Genomic DNA, 18,988 nt, shown 5'->3' on the forward strand with positions numbered 1-18,988 from the left:
ATACCAGACCTATAGGTACGTTGGCAGTCGTACCTGAAACGACTGATCAGTGTAGATGCACGGTAATATAGCCCTGCTGAACAAATAGATGAATTTTCTGCGCCTAATATACCACTACACATGTACACCAAAACGCCTGTTGAACTGCAACGCTGCTGACGTGTCTGCGTCATTGAAGTCGTAATGTCAAATCGCGCTAGACATTGGAACAATTAAGAAGTCGACCTAGTGAAAACTCGCCCAATTTTCCTGGAAATTTGCTTGCAGAAGATGAAAAGCGGTGGTAAAAAGGTGTGCTAGTGATTCCTTTGGCCAAGGGTAAGCAATGAAAGTGAATTAGGAGGTGCGTGGTGCGTTTATCTTACCGTGGCTTAACCTTTTTCGTGCTACGGTGCGCAAGCATCTTTACGTGTGCAGTTTGACATTTGGATGATGAGCATTCCAGGGCTTGGGTTTGTTGTTGTGCTGTAAGCACTGTTGTACCAGTCTTTTCAGCATTCCTACACTGTGCACTACTTTTGTGCGTGCGATTGGTTTGGCTGTAGGCGCAATCCCGTGTCGTGACTAGAACAAGCTTGCGCATAAATGATCGTCGATCTGCCCCAAAGTGTTTACCGTGTTGTGCGTTGAAGTGGCACGAGCAAGTGAAATCTAATTTACGGAGCAGCAGTTCGCTTGCATCGTCGAGGGCAGTGACGTTTCTTGCAGAAACCGGAAATCCGGAAATGGTCGGTCAAAAGTCTGCCGGAGTCCGTACGAGTGGGACGAAGAAGGAAGAACTGTTGGTCAACGTTCAGGTGAACGGTAACGACGAGATTGATCTGGTACCGGTTAATAAGAACACGGACTACGGAAGCACATCGGAAGATGATCGGGATGATGACGAAGATTACGAGGATCTTTCGGACAATCCGGACTCGGATCCGGATTTGCTGGAAACTGCCGATGGCCGACTGATACTGGACATGAAGCGCAGCAAGTACTGTGGGAAGTGTAAAAAGATTTTCAAAACAACGTCGGTAAGCAACAGAAGCTAAAGATGCGTGCGATCTTGTGGGGGATTACGTGAACCGAACTAAATTGTTACAATTTCTTTCCAGGAACAAAAAGCACACAAGTACAAGTGTCCGGGCGTGGTGGATGAGGTGCAAGACGTTATCTTGAAGGAGCGCATAGCGGCCAAACATGCGAACCCAGGCGAAGAGTTTCACAAGTACTGCAATCCGAATCCAGATAATCCGTGCTATTGCTGTGGTGAAGATGTCAGCACGGCGCACGTTGGTCACATCCGGTGCAAATTCTGTCCCAAATCGTTCAAGGCGTACGAGTACATGGAGCGACACCTGAGCTCGATCCATTCGGAGTCGGACGCGTTTCCATGCTGCTACTGCAACGCAAAGTGCAGCACACAGACAATTTTGGACGAGCATCTGAAGACCCACGACGAGGGCAAGCCGTACGCATGTATGGCGTGTGGGAAGGATTTCACCCGCCGTTACCATCTGGACCGGCACGAGAAGCACACCAAGTGTGGTATGGTCCCGAAGGAGGTGGAAGTCTTACCGTGTGAGGTTTGTGGCAAGCAATTTACACGCATTGACAATCTGCGCGAACATTTGCGTTCGCATATGGGCCAGGGAGCGCGTAAACGTGATTACCAGTGTCCGTACTGTTCGAAGTCGTTCTACGGGTCATCACTGCTAAACATTCACATTCGTACGCACACGGGCGAGAAACCATTTCCGTGCGATCTGTGCCCGATGTCGTTTCCGTCCACGGGTGCGCTACGAAAGCATCGGCGCAAGCACACCGGCGAACGGCCGTACCGTTGTGACGAGTGTACGGCAACGTTTGCTGCGCGTGAAACGCTTAACCGGCACCGGAAAACGCACACCGGCGAGAAACCGCACGAGTGTCAGGATTGCGGTAAACGCTTCATCCAGGCCACGCAGCTACGGGCGCACATGCTCAACCACAGTGGCGGCAATGCGTTCGAGTGCAGCGAGTGTGACGAAACTTTTAGCCGGAAGGCCCGACTAAACGAGCACATCAAGTTCATGCACAAGGGAGAGCAACCGTTCGAGTGTGACAAATGTCCAAAAACGTTCTTGCGTAAGGATGATCTGACACGCCACGAGCTAATCCATTTGGACGTGAAACGTGAGTTGACTTTTTGTTTATGATCATTGCTTGGAGTGATGATTTATTATGTTTCTTCTACCATTTCAGCATACGAATGTTTGGTGTGTCGAAAATTTTTCACGACCAAAAACGCTATCGTGTTGCACCAGCGGACGCACACGGAAGAAAATCCGGTGCAATGCAAAGTTTGCTCGGGAACATTCAAGAGGGCGGACTGCTTGATGCGACATATGCGCACAAGACACCGGTAAGAGATTCGGTTTAATTAGCAAATACTTAAATCGCTTCCTTTGCGATTAAACTAATACTTGTTGTGTAATTTAAAAACAATAACTGCCAAGGGAATTAAATTCTGGAAAATATTAGGGACTTTTTGTACAGCTATCTAAGAACAGGGCGGCCCGGTTTCATGATGGTCTTCACGAACGGACCTTACCAAAATGCCATCCGGACCAATACCCCGTACGCTGGACTGAATATACAGCTACGGCAAAATAAGGTCACAGAAAACCAGAAATGGCAGGCCTAGACCTCTAGAGGTTGTTGTGCCGATAAAGAAGTGGCTAAGTACATATGCAGCATAACCTGTTAACCGCCGGAGATCATAGATTAATCATCGATTAATTTATTTCCTAAAATCTAATCCTTACTTACCTTGAACATAAAACTCAAAATTTCGCTTATACAATTTCGTTTACCGTGCTGTTACGTGTTCGTTACACTAGTATAAAATTAATATTCCTTTTCCTTACCCAGGATTTCGTATTTGGGTTGACAAAAGGAAATACGATAAGTTTTTGAATCATGCAGTGTTCAAATTGAAAACAAGCTTTTTTGAATTATGATGTCCATTACTTTGAGGAACATAATTTCGAGATTACCACGTATTAAGTTCAGCGAGAATGACACTATTTCGCTATTTGGCCTGTTATTATGGAATGGAGTGTCTCATGAACTTCCGGTAAAGTTTACGATGAGGTTAGATATTCCAGAGAATTGTTTAACTTAAAAGAATTATTTTTTAAAATTTAATTAGGAGCATTCTCTGTTATTCAATTATTAGTTTAGTGCTGACCATGTAATAAATAATTACTGCATTTCTTAACGTTCTTCACAAACAGTGATTATTTGGAAAAAATAATCGACGATACGGAGAAAGAGAAGATGGAACAGCTGATGGCAAAGCGGGAAGCAGAAAAGGAAGCAACGGTGGAAATAGACGGAGCCGTCTACCAGATCACCACGATGGAGGAAGGCCCCACGAAAGAGGACGGCTATACCACCAACCAAACGGTAGAAATGTTCGAAGTGGTAGAAATCCCGGCAAGCACCGCAAGCATGCCACCAACCACATCGGTCCCGTATGAACTGATACCAATCGTGGATGATACGGGTGTAGTTTTGGGCGAGAGCGGTATAGTCGAGTTTATCGACCAGTCAAATGTTGCCCCGATACAGCCAAGCGTCGCGATTGTTAAAAAGGAAAAAGATTCCCTCGACAAATCCAAATCAACGGCGACTGTCACTGCTCGGCCAAAACAGGCGGAACCGGTCGTTACAAAGAAGGCCGATAAAATGGCACATGAGGACAAATCACCCAAGAAGAACGTTGCAAGCTCCACAAAACCAACCGGCAGCAGCAGTGGAACGTTGAAACTAAAGTCGGAAAGTGCACCGATGCGTTCGCCAAAGGAATCACCACCAAAAACGGTCGCAAAGGTTACAAAAGAGATTCCCCGCACGAAAGAGGAACCCGTCAAACAAGCAAAGCCGGACACAGTACCGACAGCAACAACTCGCCCGAAAGAAGCTAAAACGAAGATGATGGATGAAATGAAAGTGAAGCGCAAACGTGAACCGAAAACGATCGGTTCGAAGCGTGCCCGCACGGATGACGACACTATACCGATCTTCCTGAGCGACGATATGTTGGAGCGCAAAATTTCCGAACTGCTGCAGATGTTGATGGGGGACGAGATGTTGCGCAGTTTCGGCTGGCCGAATGCACCGGTAGAGGAGGTGCTCGGGCGCGTTATTATGGGCTGCGGTCATCAGCCGGCAAAGGGAGAAGAGGTCGGTGATCATACGACGCGTATGCGCGAGAACACAAAAATTCTGTTTTCCGTCACGATGGACGATGACGATATACGATCCTTATTGAACAACCACACGGTTGATGAAGTTATCATGCACGTGTTAAAAAATAAATAATCCGGCAATATTGGCTAGATTATTGATTTTTTGAGGTGGCTCTTCTCAAAAAAACCTCGATTTGTTGTTTTCTCGAGGAATCCGTGGTGCAATGGGATGAAGTTAGGCTGACTCCACACACAATAACGGCAATTTGTGGCCTTCTAAAGACCTTATTAAGCAGTAAGGTTAGAGTATTCTTTGATTAACCATTTAAAGATTTAACAATGTTTTTTTTTTATTATGCACGATTATATTGATAAGAGTATACAATAAACATGAACTGAGCTAATTCCACAGGCAAAAGAGAACGTTTGTTTGAATGTTTCGAAAACGGTGTATAAATCACAGATTTGACAGGAATTTATTCAATTTGATTAGCCAGCGGGAAAAGAAACCATTTCTATTAAGCTTTGGCATTCGGTTGCGGTATATTTGCTTCGTTACATGAACTTCAACGCAAGCATGCCTGCGAGTATTACCACCTCCATTACGATGATCATGATCAAGATGAGCTTATTGTACAGCACATTACGCTTCATCGCACGGATGATGGCACCGGATTTGCTAAGATCGTCATTGGCGCTCTCCAGACGACGTTGGCTGCGTAGCAGAGATTCACGCTGCACTTCAAGTTCATTAATTACCTAAAAGAAAGGAGCATGGCATTATATGCTCGAGCTAAACCGTAAGTGACCAGCGATGTAATGAAAGGGCTACTCACTTCATGACCCGTATGTTCCGTCTCGATGGCAATCTGATTCGAACGGGCCAGACTGGCGGACGTTCGTTCTAATATTTGTCGGCCCTGTAGAACCTGCTGCCGGTGATGATCGTTCCAGTCGAAATCGGCCATCCTGTGTAACTAAAACAAGTTGTTTTAATTTGGTGGAGAATTACGTCGAAGCTGTACTGATTTGTTGTTGTTTCGGAACGTTTGTATGTTTTCGTTTGTCACCCTTTGCTGTCAATGGGCTGTCACCCTGTGCTGAAGTTTGTACACCGATTCCGTTTATCGATGTTTGTTTAGAGAAAGATTTTGAATATTTTACCGAAAGTAAATAAAAATGTGTAACCATTTGAATAAATATAGACCAGCAACATGTTGCTACAGAAATCAAAACATTTCTATAACCATTATTTTCGAATAGCGAAAAGGCCTTTCCAGCTGTTTCAACGATTGTCTTCCATCTCGCTCATTGCAGTCATACAAACTATGGGCAAATATTCTGATCGAATCGACCATAATGAACAGTGTGGCCGTACAATATGGTCAAAACATTAACAGCCTGTCAATGTGTGTTCGTGATGAAATATCCATTTTTCATTCCCATTTGATTAAAACTCACACTCAGCCGCGTACACACACACACATCGCAAGTACGTAAAAAGGTGTGTGCACTGTGTAGTGTATTTTCCCACCGCCCAAGCAAGGTAGAAAACTGTGCACTACGTGTGGAAAGTTCACAGTCAAGTGATTCGCTGCCGGAACGAGTTGGGTTTTTCGTGCACGCGGTGCCGGAATACTGCTTTATCCTACGAAAGGTATTAAATCCGTCTCCATCGGTGCCGTTGTGGTGTTGTGGGAAGTGTAAGCGTAACAAGGGAAACGTGTGCAAAAGTGTTACTGCTCCACTGTTCACTCCAACAACAACAGCAAAGATTGCTCCAATTTGTAGCTGTGATCTAATTTTGTCTCCCAGTGTCGTCAATGGATTAAAATCCGGTCCTACGCAGTGAAGATCCTAGCTAGAAAAGACAGTTCCTACCTTTTTTATGAGTGCCTTTTTTTTAGCTTCGTAGTAGTTTTCGGTTCAATGAATCGCCTTTGGTTGTGTGGAAAGTGTGTGAAATAGGCTCCAGAAACAGGAAAAGACGGGATCGTCGCATTCGTTTTTATTGGTTGCAGTTTAGTGTGGTAAGATAGTTTTTTGTGGTAGATAGATTGTTCTATATTCTTCACGGTTGATTTAAAGTCCGGAAAGTGTGCGTGTGTGTGCAACATACGGCAAATGAAGAATTTTCTCTCCCTTGCGGGTACGGTGGGACCGTTGTCCAAAAATAATACTCTGCTCAACCGTGTGTGTATTTTTTTCTGTGTACACACGCAAGTTTGTTTGTAGTTGAAGAGTGCAGATGGACGGTGTGTGTTGAGTGCGTGTGTGTGGCGCTATCGTGTTACCGTATCCAAGTATGCGTTAATCGTTCCATTTTCGGGTGTGAATATTGTACTGGCATGTGCGAAGAGAACCAAGAATGATTGTGTGTGCGCTCGTGTGAGAAGGTATATGGATGTGAACAAAACTCGACGTTGGGGAACGTCTTTACCATACAATGCACATTTCCCACCATTGGACTGCATCGTGTCGGTGTTGACTTCACCTGCAAACGTAGTGGTAGTGTGTGTTAGTGAGGCGGTGTTCATAAAATTGAGCAAGGGTTTTAATCACACAGCAAAAAGAAGCGGGAAGCCGTGCGCGTGAGTAAAACCAGGTGCGCGCGTGCGTTTCGTAAATAGAAGAAATAATAATGACGGCGGACATCTCGGCAGAGGAAGAATTATTTCCGGCTTGTGCTAAAGATGAAACCACCTCCTACGCGTTGTGTGCGGAATTAATGTTCCAAATGTTATTTTACCTATGTTTATATTTTATTACGTGTGTTTATGCATGTCAACATAATTTTATTCTACCTAAGTTATATCACATTCCAAAGGGTTTAACTGCTTAAACTTTTGCTGGCAGGTATTTGTTGTATGTTTTTTTGTGTACAACTTTGAACTCCATCGGAAGCGAAATCCCTAGCCGTGAGGTTGATATTAAGTGGGAACAAGCTGGTGCGAATGCAGTAATTATCGTCGCTGTATCCAAGCAACTCGCCCGCGTTGCTTTTTTATTAATAAAACACCCCTGTGTTACAGTGCCGACTGTTGTTCGTGTTTAACGCCGCTTGCTAAATTCGTCACCGGCGCCTATTCCTGGCACCGTGCGCTTGTATACGTTTTGGTGTGTGAGGTTTTTTTTTCTGATTCTTAAGGAACGGGCCGTATTTGCTTAAATCTATTGGAAACTTAACCGAAAGGTGCAATTCATATTAGTCTAAGGGTAACAAAAAATCATACATTTTCACCACGCAGGAAAAAGCAAAAACAGCAGCGGCAACATCAACTGATAAAGAAAAAAAAAAACAAGTGTCCAGTGCAGTTTGACAGGACATGAGATAGTGCGCACGTCCGGCTGGCAAGTGTTGTGCTGTACTACATTCATCATAGTAGCCGATTTGCCGGGTTTGTTTTCAGTGTTAAACATTCGTTGATTCGAACTCAGTACCCAGGGACGAGCAGTCCAAATTTATCCCATCCCAGCCCGCTGAGGGATTCTTACCTACAGTGTAGTTAGAAAAAGCAGCAGACCACAACGGTGGGATTTTTCAAACCCATCGGAGAGATCTAAGTAGCAGCAGTTTCCCGGACAAAGCAGAGCCGGGGTTCGTACAAACCAGCCAACTACCAACCATCCAGTCGTAAAGAACCAATAGCTGCAATGGGCGACTACACGTTGGACGTGGACAATCTGATCCAGCGGCTGCTAGAAGGTAAAAAAATTACGCAATCTTTGCGTTGCCTTGTCTAGCTCATTTTCAAGCTTCATAAAGTTCACACATAAGTCACGGAAGAATTATGATGCAGGGAGGGTGTAGTACATCATCCCCAAAAACTCGCCCCTCCTCGTCATGTCTCAACACTTCATTCGTTTCTTTTCACAATACACCACCACCATCTTCCCTAGTATTCCTCCTACGTGCCCCCGGCAAGATGGTCGGCAAAAGGGGCTTTCCCTCACTGTGTTGGGTGATAAAGTTTAACCCGTCGTGGAATTCCATTTTCGATCGGACATTTCCCTGCTGTACTAAAAAAAAACAAACCTTCACATTTCTAGTGTTGTTCCACTCGGGTGTGTATGTGGCTGATGTGTGGCGTGTATGTACGCCGTTTGTGTGTTCCCTTCACTTTTCACTTTCTTCCCATTATATTCCACATCACCGTTGGTCGTTTTCGTGTTCATGTAAATAGAAAAAGGTCGTTTTTCATTCAACATTTGTCGCCATTGAGCTTCGAGGAAAATTCTTCGCTTTTTATTTCCCTTCCCAATGTCCCCAATTCTTTGGTGTTCATTTGTTTTTCTTCCTTTGGTTGTCACATTCTACGTGCGATTTTATCCTATTTTCGTCTGACACTTTTGCAATCTTCATTATTTCATTGTAAGTTCAATGTGTTCCGCACTGGTAGTTAAACTTTCGTTTACATTTCACTTAAACTCCTCCTTGTTCTTTTTCTTTTTTTCTTTTAAAAAAAAGTAAATGAATTTAACCATCAATTCGGTATTTAAGGCTTGAGTTTTCAATTGCTCTGTGCCATCCTTTCTGCACATGTGTGTTGTCTTCGCGGTCCCACGTGGCCTTACCGGCTGGGTCAAACAGAACTCTCAATTTCAATATGCAAATGAATGCGTCATATTAAGAAGTGAATTCAATAATTGAAAGTAATTCACATCGTTAAATACAACTTTTGCCCGACGACTTTTCGGATAGAAATCGACTACCGTCAGGGAACCATCGTTAATCTTTGCACAAGCTATCCACGAATCAGGTTGATTTTGATCGCTTCATCTGTTCATATTGAATCAGAACGATTGAGTGAGCTAATTGGAATGTCATAGTGTTAAGTTTTAATTATTTATTTGCGTCTTAGCAATTATTTTATTTTTGTGCGCCGACCAGAAGCTTATTATAATTCTAAAGTGAGTGAGTTAAAGAGTTAACCTAATGATAAAACTCTTTCACTCGAAAGTAATTGCACCGTACTGAGTTGTTATTCCCAACATAAACCGTAACTGTTGATCGGATGACCATGTGTCCACGAACGAAACGAGTGATAATCGGGGGTCGGCACAATGTCAGGTGAATTCGGGCAAAATGGTAGGGTAGAATTCCCCGTCTGAGGGTGTCCAAATCTTTCTTAATAGCGGATTTTGGCAACGTGAGGCCGAGCATGACCACGTGGTAGCAATCGCATCAGTTGGGTTCGTTACCTTTGCGCTTCAGAGAAGCTGTGCTCTTTGAATTAAAGAATAAAAGCAACAAATCCTTCGAATTTCGATTTTTAGCCACATGCTAAATATTTGCATAAAATATGCATAAATATTAGCATATGACGAAATAATAACACCACTAATTAGATGAAGCGGTTTGATTAAGATATGTCAAAGCTAGGTCTAAAACATTTTGGGCACGTCAATAATTGTTGGCGTCAAATGTTGACCAACAGCGAAAACTTGCACCTTTGATAATAATATCTTACATGTATTAGCTAAAGTCTGTAGTGAGATTGATCGCAACACTTAAGTGTTTCAACTGCATATAATTGTTTTTACAACTTATTATATAGATCACCATAATTAAAAGATCATGAAATGTTAAATGATGAAATGAAATAATCATATTTTCTTATAAACTGTTTAATTAAATATAAAAATTCACAGTAAACCCGTCGTATTGGGATATTCACCCAAATACTTGAAAATTTAATAAACCCCTTCTTGACCGTTGCGTGTCGACAGCGTCAAAAATAAAAGAATGTAACCTTTTTTTTCGTGCGCTGGTTCAAACGCATTCATTTCGAAGCAAACCGGCCAATGTTAGCACTGCCCAGTGTTATCACATCATCGTTTGTATGTTCAGTGCGCTTACCATACCACACCAAAATTAATAATTAAAATGCTCGTTAGGTTTTTCGATTGATGGACCGACGTGTGTCTGTCGTTATCGGGAGTCGATCGATGGAAGTACCCAATATCGGTCTGTATGGTTCGCACGTTTCGTGTGAGCGAGGGTACGGGGACCTGACTCCTCGTCCTTGGGCGAGTCGACGAGTGTCCTTCGGTTGACCCGAATCCCAGCGCTGGGGTGTGGATTGCCGTAGATTATCCGTTACTGATCCCTCGGACGAATATGTACTGACTGGGCAGTGTTATAAAGCGATGGGCTTTTTCGCTTTATCCCTGCTGTGTTCGGTGGAAAAGCTTACTTCATTACGCTTTTATTATCATACCCATATTTTGAGCTGCCATGTTTATTTGCTCTCGGTGTGTTTATTTATCTCCCGACAGTACGTATGGGTGTTTGGCGTATGTAACAATAAACAATGCACGATTGAATCGTCCCGTTTGGGAATCGCCCAAAAATCCCCCACCGTCAGCCCCATCGGATGGTTCACCGCTTTGCTTCTGTTTTGCTAAATCGGAAGAAGGGAAAAAAATAAGCCAACCATTGCTCTCACTGTCTCACGATTGCCTTCGAGTGTTTGATATGGCGCGAGAGCAGCGTGTATTTTTGCTGTGACCGTGAACGTAACATATATGCTGGTTTGCTCCCCTTGCTCGCGCTTTTCGAAGGGCACACTTTTGGGGTGGGAGGAAGGGGGGGGGGGGGCGCTAATGTTGTGCATGTGTGTTAGATTTAGTCCCGATGCCAAGGGCTCTATTATTGACTACAATTGATTGGGGGCATATTTTTATCGCGCGCCAATCGATATTGCGACTTTTGAACTTGTTATTTTCGGCTGCCTCTCTTGGTTCTATGTTGGTCGTCCATCAGGTTTAGACCGTTGGTGGTGGAGAGCGGTTTTTAGAAGGAATATGATATGGATTCTTGATCGATTGCCAATGTTTGTGCTTGTGTTTTGAAAATTTGCAAAGTCTGCCTTCCATGTGTCCAATGATTAGCACTGTCAAGGGTAATTTGACAGCCATTCTTTGTCGTACTGTTATTCTGCTGCTACTGGCTTTTACTATTGTATCTTATTACACCTTTCTCGTACAATGACACTACTTACGGTTGAGTACCTATGGTCAATTTTTATATGCCTGGATACATTGTTGTAGCGTAACGGAAGTTATGGGCCTTAAATTATCTTTTTAACCTCGTTAGATTGAATATGTCATTGCCAAAAAGATTTTATCGATTTATATTCTGAGGTGTCAGGCAAATCCAAAAGGCAAAAAGATGAGTAATTTTGTACGCTGCAAAATACACTCGTTGTCTCTAAATTTTGTCTCTAACGCATGAATGTTTGTTTGGCGGTCACCAATCTTTGACAGTCGGTTGATACCTGTTGTCTCGTGATCACCAAATCTCAAGTTGTGAAGTACTCCGCAGGGAGGATGGAAGCTTGAATGATTACCTTGAAGCTTGAATGAATATTTGATGGAATTAGTTTAAGAAAATATCAAAAACAATAAACGTTGATGTTATGTTTTATTCAGCATAAATTAATTCAGTTGTAATTTAAATTGATTCTCATCTGCTAAATTGAAAAACAAATAGTTGCAAGCCTATTTCAGTACCGCAAATTTACCGATAAAACTCAAAGTTTTTCAAATAGGTTCATAACATTATATACTTTATTCACTATTAATTTAATTTAATTTATCAGTAGGCGACAAAACTACGTGATTTTAAGACAGTAATTGGGGGCTACGAGACAAAATTTAGCGGCAACGACTGTATTGCGATCTAATAAGGTTTAAGGATGAGTCCACTGGTATCATCAAACCTGAAATTCTATATCATGAGTGGAGTGTTGAGTATACAAAGAGTTGAGTATAATTTTGTAGATACATTAACACAGGTACAGGGACAGGCAATCCTTCAAATACACAATTTTTGATGATGATGAATGATAATTTCATATGAAAAGATCGACAAATTTCCGTTTCTATTTGAATATTTGCTATCAGATATCGGGTATCTGGTACCAAATCCAAAATAATGCCGGCGTACATGAACTATTGCAGCTGTACCATGTAAATTAAGAGAAAAACTAATGCTTAATTAGCAGCACAATGGTTTGGATTATCGTTAGGCATCTCTCAGTTCTGTATTTTCATCAGCCGATCAGTTAAGATCGCGTTGAACCTAAACTATCGTTACTGGCCCAACAATCGGTAGCCTACTTAAATGGGGTACTAAAAGACTCTGACTGAATATGAAATCTTGTCATGGCACTGTTGTGATACTTTCGAGCAAAAAACTAACCCAAAAGAGAAAGACCCAGAAACAGCAAATAAGAATCATTCATTGGCAGGGTGATGAATGTTTCGCTATCCACCCGCGAATCCGTTAGATCCGGAGGGGGTGTTCGCTTTTTTTGTGTTATTCAGACGTACAACAGGAAGCAACAGTGAGCTAAGCAGACCAAAAAGAGAACGCCAGGGAACTGCACACATAAAAGCACAGATAGATCATGAGTGATCTTTTCGAGAACGAGTGAGCGAAAGAATGAAGTTTCAGCGCAACCCAAGTGGAAGAGAAACAAACGCACGGTAAACATATACCCTTTGGTCGGATTGCGAAGGTGGTGCGGTAAAATTATCTTACCACTTGCCGATGTATATGAGCATGGGGGGAGTCGGCTACCTAATGGGTGATGATCTGATTTTGCTTCCATCGCCCAATCCTATCCCCTACCTGTAAGCCCCTATTCGGTCCGTAGTTGGTTCCGACCCATTCTATGATAATTTCCTGCTGTTGTTTCTTCTGCCGATGGATGTTTCGCGCTACGGGTACCGTTTTCACGTGGTTCTGTTTGGTAGCCGCGCATCACCCGTACAGAAACAGTGTTGTTTCTTGTGTTCGCTTCCGCCCGACCGGGGGGATGTTTCTTGGTGGGGTTGGTTTTTTTTTTCGCGAGGAATTGTATTTTTTTGTTTTGCTGCCACTGCTGCTTGATACGGTTGCGCTCGTTTTGCTCCATTTTGGGGAGCACCCGGAACGGTTGGATACCGCTAAATGGTAACACCCACCTGCGTTACTGGCCACCCTCATGGATGGGGGAGCTGGTATAATGTGCCTAGAGGTGGTAAAAAAAAGATACTGGAAACAACGGCACTCATTGAATAGAACCGTGGCAAAGAGCAATCATCCGCTTCGGTGGTTTGGTTGTGGTCTAATAGAAACAGCTTTACTTATTTTGCATGTCATTACCGATGGGGGAACGAAACGGCCAGTGTTGATTTTCGTACCAAAAACATCTTGTATACCTGTAGACCTACAAGTTGACACTTATAGTACGGTTAATGGTTGAAGATAGCAACACGTTTCAATTGTTCCATGGTGAGTTATTGTACAAATGTTTAAATATTGATTAATTTGCGAACGTGTAGCGTTCGATTGATGAGCAAATAAGCGCGTCATACCTGTTGACACTATTAGATAGATCTACTTACAAGCAATTATAATTGTCACTATTAATTTATAGTTAAATAAGCGTAAAAATCACCAATGAAACAAGTTTCGCAAATTGAGTTACAGGCGAATCAAAAGTTATGATGATCAAGATCAATATAGATGAGTAATGAACTCAACTTGCATATAATGAATTTCAAACTCTACTCAACACTTAACAGTATTAAACTATCAAATCGTCCATAATTAATAAATTAAGCAATAGTTTTTGCATAGCTTGTAGAATAAGTTCGTCATAACAACCAGCAGATGGCCAGAGCAGATTTTGATTGCCAAGGTTTATAGAAGAAGCGATTAAAATACATTATTAGCGTTTTATATTTTTACTCACAAAGTGCACTGATGGCAATGCGAATATACTAATGGCTTCAGTCGGTCTGTCGGTCTAAATTGCTCATCCTTTCGCACAGGAACACACTTGAAACGGATCGTAACGGGTCCTGTCGCCGGAATGAGAAACCGTATTCGCCACAATCTTCATCGATTCTTAAACACCCCTTCACTGCAATCTGTTTATTTCTTTCAATTTCTGACACCCACCGATCTCAGCTATCACACTACGATTTGTGCTCGCTTCAGCCAATGCTTTGGATCGATTGGAAAGTAGAACGGCGACATACTGCTGCTCGCGCGAGACTCAGATTCTAACGGTTGGGAGAGTATGTTAAGAAAGTGGATTGAAAAAGCTTTGAAGAGACACTCCACTTTGGCAGCCGTGGCTTCGAGTGACACTCGAATAAGTCTGTTACTGCATGACCATTGCCGGCGCATATCGCCCTTTTCCATTTTGGGGTGAAAAGTGCTCAACCCGCACGGGTGGGGGTGTAAAAGGACGCCCGGTAGGTCGGGTGTTTAATGCTGTTTGGCTTTTCGTCCCATTGACTTAAGCTGATATGGAGTGCTCCATTTTTTTGGGGTAGCTGGATTGTTTTTTCTCCTCCTGTTTCTTCTTTCCACACCCGTTTGTACTGTAAAGTGCTACTACTACTGCCACTTGCGGACGAGGTGGAGTGGCACCGGTCCGCAACACGCAACGGTGTCGGTGGGATTATGGCAATATTTGTCAAAAGTGAGCCGCTTGTATTAAAACAAGTTTTCTTCACCTTTTTGGCTTTTGGTTCGGGTGACACACATACACGTGTCAGCAAATTTGACCAAAACGGTTTGATAGTAAATCGGGCGAAGAACAAAATACCGAGCACTAAGAAGCGTATCATAATTCTGATGCCTTGTTGTAGATGGCACAGACCCACAATTTTGCAGCTGTCGGTGTACCAGCAGAGCATGTACGTGGTGATTTGGATGCGTACTGCCACATTCCAACATTCTGCAGCAGTATCTATCTCATTTGCAAACATCAAATTTCCTGCTCCCGTCCCAGCGAGTGAAAGTGCTCGTTAGCATAAATCATAACATTTTCCACGCCGCTTCCGCTGTATGGGCACATTTTCCGTCCCAATTTTTCGCGTTTTGTTTGACAAGAGTGGTCTATTGCTTTTGCATTTATTAGAAGATGTGAAAGGGGGACCAGGGAACCCCGGGAGCGGCAGTAAAATATTCGAACTCGATATTTTCCAGAATAAGAGGGGGGTAAACATAATATCTCTTAAGATTTCTTTTGATATCGCAGCGTTATCGTGTGGGTGTTGTAAAAAGCTTTCAGCATCTGTATCGTGAAAGAAAGCTCTCCGAGTATGAAAATGTCGTACGATTGCCATTGCCGATAAGAGGGATATTTACAACTCCTTGGCAAGGTAAAACATTTTGCTGCGAGGGACGCGTTTGGATATGGGTAATGGACGGCGAAATATCATTTTGTTACAACGTATAGATTATTCCAATTCTGCCGTCGTTTACCCTTACAGGGCTTTCAAGTTCAAGTGGCAAAGCTGGAACCTGGAGCTGGAGTCAGTTGTTTTTCAACTGTTTCGTTTCAAAGTTTTTCAGTGTTTCAAAGTTTTCAAGGCGATCTAAAGTGGGTGAGATCGCATTCCATCCTATTTTCTGGATCTTGCTCAAAAGGATTTTGATTCTGCGCAAAAACTGGGCACAGCGAGAAAGGAGGAAAGATTCCATATCTACCTGTATTTATTCCACTTCAACTGGATAAGTTAACAGATGGTCTTCATGTTGGATGTCCTGTATTCATTACATTTCATTTTGTGTTGTTTCACTTCCACACAACAGGCTTTAATTTCCAAAACATGATCGGGAAGGTATTGGTTAGGCTTTTCACCATCGCTACATGTGAGATTGATTCTTCATTTGGTTCTCTATCACCAATCACCAGGGCAAGTTTCGCGATAGCTTTGTCAATTCGCGGCTTATAGCTGGTTGCTGTGTATCGAGTCTATTTTTAGTCACCGCTTTACATGGTGGAACGAAACGATGGATTTATAGTTTAGCGCTTGGCGCCCGATGGTGGTGTAAATATTGACCATGTTCTCATAAATACAAGCAGTGGTTCACAATGTCTGCCAGCGTGTCAAGCTCGAACTGGACCGTCGTTTTGTTTATTTACGATGACGGATCGAAGCCGATCGAAGGCTGCTGTAAGGCAGGATTGAGGAAACAGTAGCGAACAATTGGATGTCAGAAGCGAGATCCCTCGGATACAGCGGCATTACGATGCTTAATCGTGTATTACGACGACGAATTGTTGATATGTGGCGGGGCGTGTTGCAAGCCACAAATTGCACGCATTCACTGCGCCCGGCAATCGATGTAGCTATGAATAGCTCCCGTAACGATGTGGTTAATATTTGCCGTTTCAATTTTCCGTACCGCTCTGCTGTGGTAGCATTTCAAATTAACTATTCTCTTCCTGTAGTGCGAACAGCTGAAGAATTTCAATTTATTTACGTGCATTTGTTTTTAATGCTGTCGTCCGTGGAAGAAAATCCTTTCTCTCGGCTTGCCGTAGACGCGGAGATTCGCTAAACAGTGTGCATAAACCTTGGGATTTTTGGAACGAGAATTTTAGAATCATTTTCAGTGTGTGATGTTCATTTGCCAATTTATAGCCCATGATGGAAAGAATCTCGCCTATCCAGGGCGTAAAAAATAAACGAAATTGACACACCACTACTGTGTATCGCCCGCCTCGTACGAACAACGAACCTCCCATGTCCATGGGGTAATGGATTTCTATTTATAATGTGTCTGGTTGCTAATGTGAGGAGTTGGCCGCCCCGCACGGTTGCCTCCCAGTCCAAAAGAATCGCACACGCACGTAAGGGTTCGGTAAGGGTGGTGTACCGTTCTGTTTGCCAAATAATTTACCTCGTGTTTTCAGGATTTCGGGTTGCGTTGCCCTTGAATGGTGTGTGTCTGTGTGTGCATGTATCGCCACTGGTAACGCGCACGGTGTTCCGCTCGCTACATTCCGGTCGGTTTGTGAAAAGTTGCTTACCAGAATTTTCTCCATCGAATTCGGCTGTCGCAATCGAAATCCCTCCCCATTTTGAGGATTGACGTACAGCTCCTTTCTAAAGGGCTGTTTTCCATGTTTGCGGCGCGTGTGTGTGTGCGCATTTTCCTGTTCATCAAAATCAATTTCACTGATGAACGTTACTGGGGAGGATCCAAAAATAGTTTTTCACGATTCACAAATCTCGCAGTGTGCGAATTGTTCACATGTGTGTGTGTATATATTTATTTTTTATTGAGATTCAAGGTGGAGATTGTCCGGACTGTATGGTAGTTAGTTTCTGGCACAATTTCAATGCTATTCAACACGATGTTGCGTTGGAGTAGTTTAGTAACGCTGTGTGTGTGTGTTTTTTTGTTAAATGTTCCTATGGAAGTTCATTAAAGTATTGTAGAAATTGTGTTTTTAGAATTGAAATATTCCAATTTTTTTGCAGTTAATTAATCCGTCAGTCGGAGTATGTATGGTGTACATGGGATAGTCTATAAAAAAACTATTGAGAGTCATGAGTGATTCCTAACTTCTAAATTATGTTGAAGAATTATTACAAGCACCATTTCCAGTGCGGGGTTGAATCACACGTTTAGAGCAGGTTTGCTGCTACCGTTATTTATTTTAAACATTGCGTAGGGAAGATCTTTTTCGCGCTATCTTATCAGGGCGGGCGCCCTGAGTGAGTCTGCCCGCGATCGGGTGTACCCATTTTTCCTCCTCCCAGACGTACATGTGCACTCGTCGTTCCTGAGATAAGCGAAAGGTAGCATTGATGTTTACCGAAACTGGAGCATGTGCTTGCATGGACAAAACATATAAGTGTGGCATTTTATTGTTGGAATATAGATGAGGTGCTTAAACATGTTCTGAAATGAGCGCAAAATCCTTTTACTTCCATAATTATAATGGCATAATTTTGGAATATATTGTTGGTTGATTTTGAATTAAATACTTCTATTTTTTTTTACTAAAAACATAACACGAATTGTGTTTATTTGTGTGCTGTTTGCTAAAACGTGATGCGATTCCACGCGGTATTACACGATGTTGTTACAGTTGCCGACTTAGTGCGCTGATTCATTCGTTTGATTGCTTTTTTTTTAAGCCGAATAATGAATGGGCTATAAACAATGGCGTGTGTTAATAGAAAGTTTGAAAATGATTTCAAGTTTTTGTTCCGTTTGTTTTTAAATTAAATTCTCTTTATGTGATTTTGATAAGCAAAGTAGCCCGATAAGGAAAAATAGATTAATCATAATGCTACAAAGCATCCAATTAGGCAATGCTAGTAAGGGATATCCCTTCGAGTAAGGTGGGAAATTAAATCGCTACTGCTAATAACAACAAAGAATGAAATCAAACCTCAACTTTATCGTGCTGCTCGGGCATTCAGACATGGAAATATGTTTGTCATTACCCTAGATTTCCACTTCCGACCCTGTTTATTTTTTGTTTTGGTTTATAAAAGCGTCTTGGCTTGACCCACAATCGACAGGATGGCAACTTGCTCCCTTTGAATCCGTTTTTGTTTTGTTGTTGTGAGTGCATAATTACATTACAACAGCGCGGCACATACGCTTATACCTCACAGATGCCTATAAACCATCCATTCGGGTGTGTGCGTGTGCGAGAGAGAGAGAGAGAGAGATCGCGCTTGGGTTCTGATTTTCTTTCCCCCATTAATGAAAACACCACCGTGTCGTGGTCGGGCCGGACCCCTTTTTCTGGATCGGCGTTCCCGATAGCTCTAACTTTTCGATCGAGAATGTCCTTGACACGAAATGTGCACGCCACGCGACTTTACGACCATATAGGCGCCACACTGTTTTTGTTTGCTGCAGTCCTGGTTTTATGGTGTTCCAACTTTTGCCACCACGAAGTGGGTGGGGATGGTGGTTTTAAACGGAAGAATGGCGGAAAAGAAAGCTC

At 42.8% G+C, this 18,988-nt stretch overlaps 3 protein-coding genes across 4 annotated transcripts in view; 2 read left to right on the top strand and 1 right to left on the bottom strand.

The window, feature by feature from the left end:
• The first annotated feature begins 404 nt into the window (after positions 1-404).
• LOC128309409 (protein suppressor of hairy wing) lies at positions 405-4,583 on the top strand. The gene is made up of 4 exons (XM_053045785.1): positions 405-1,019; positions 1,101-2,160; positions 2,230-2,389; positions 3,264-4,583. The coding sequence occupies exons 1-4, from the start codon at positions 726-728 to the stop codon at positions 4,351-4,353; spliced, it is 2,604 nt and encodes an 867-aa protein (XP_052901745.1). The 5' UTR covers positions 405-725; the 3' UTR covers positions 4,354-4,583.
• Positions 4,584-4,611: 28 nt separating this feature from the next.
• Positions 4,612-5,256, bottom strand: LOC128309410 (uncharacterized). Its single transcript, XM_053045786.1, has 2 exons — positions 5,057-5,256; positions 4,612-4,979 (listed from the first exon to the last, which is right to left on the bottom strand). The coding sequence occupies exons 1-2, from the start codon at positions 5,186-5,188 to the stop codon at positions 4,776-4,778; spliced, it is 336 nt and encodes a 111-aa protein (XP_052901746.1). The 5' UTR covers positions 5,189-5,256; the 3' UTR covers positions 4,612-4,775.
• A 503-nt stretch (positions 5,257-5,759) lies between these two features.
• The window catches only part of LOC128299663 (serine/threonine-protein phosphatase PP1-beta catalytic subunit), a 30,514-nt gene continuing 17,285 nt past the window's right edge, over positions 5,760-18,988 (top strand). For both annotated transcript variants that reach the window (XM_053035684.1, XM_053035685.1), the window contains exons 1-2: positions 5,760-5,877; positions 7,469-7,926. In XM_053035684.1, the coding sequence (XP_052891644.1) occupies positions 7,875-7,926 (52 nt within the window). In that variant the 5' untranslated portion in view covers positions 5,760-5,877; positions 7,469-7,874. The remainder of the gene's footprint in view (positions 5,878-7,468; positions 7,927-18,988) is intronic.

Source organism: Anopheles moucheti, chromosome 2 (genome assembly GCF_943734755.1).
Source record: "Anopheles moucheti chromosome 2, idAnoMoucSN_F20_07, whole genome shotgun sequence".
In the NCBI taxonomy this organism is placed as follows: Eukaryota; Metazoa; Arthropoda; class Insecta; order Diptera; family Culicidae; genus Anopheles; species Anopheles moucheti.

Bases quoted from the DNA above. Each gene is read 5' to 3' on its own strand.
- LOC128309410 (XM_053045786.1), bottom strand. From the start codon at position 5,188: ATGGCCGATTTCGACTGGAACGATCATCACCGGCAGCAGGTTCTACAG. The intron at 4,980-5,056 runs GTGAGTAGCCCT...CCTTTCTTTTAG, and splicing joins CGGAACATACGGGTCATGAA to GTAATTAATGAACTTGAAGT.
- LOC128309409 (XM_053045785.1), top strand. From the start codon at position 726: ATGGTCGGTCAAAAGTCTGCCGGAGTCCGTACGAGTGGGACGAAGAAG. The intron at 2,161-2,229 runs GTGAGTTGACTT...CTACCATTTCAG, and splicing joins AATCCATTTGGACGTGAAAC to CATACGAATGTTTGGTGTGT. The intron at 2,390-3,263 runs GTAAGAGATTCG...CTTCACAAACAG, and splicing joins CATATGCGCACAAGACACCG to TGATTATTTGGAAAAAATAA.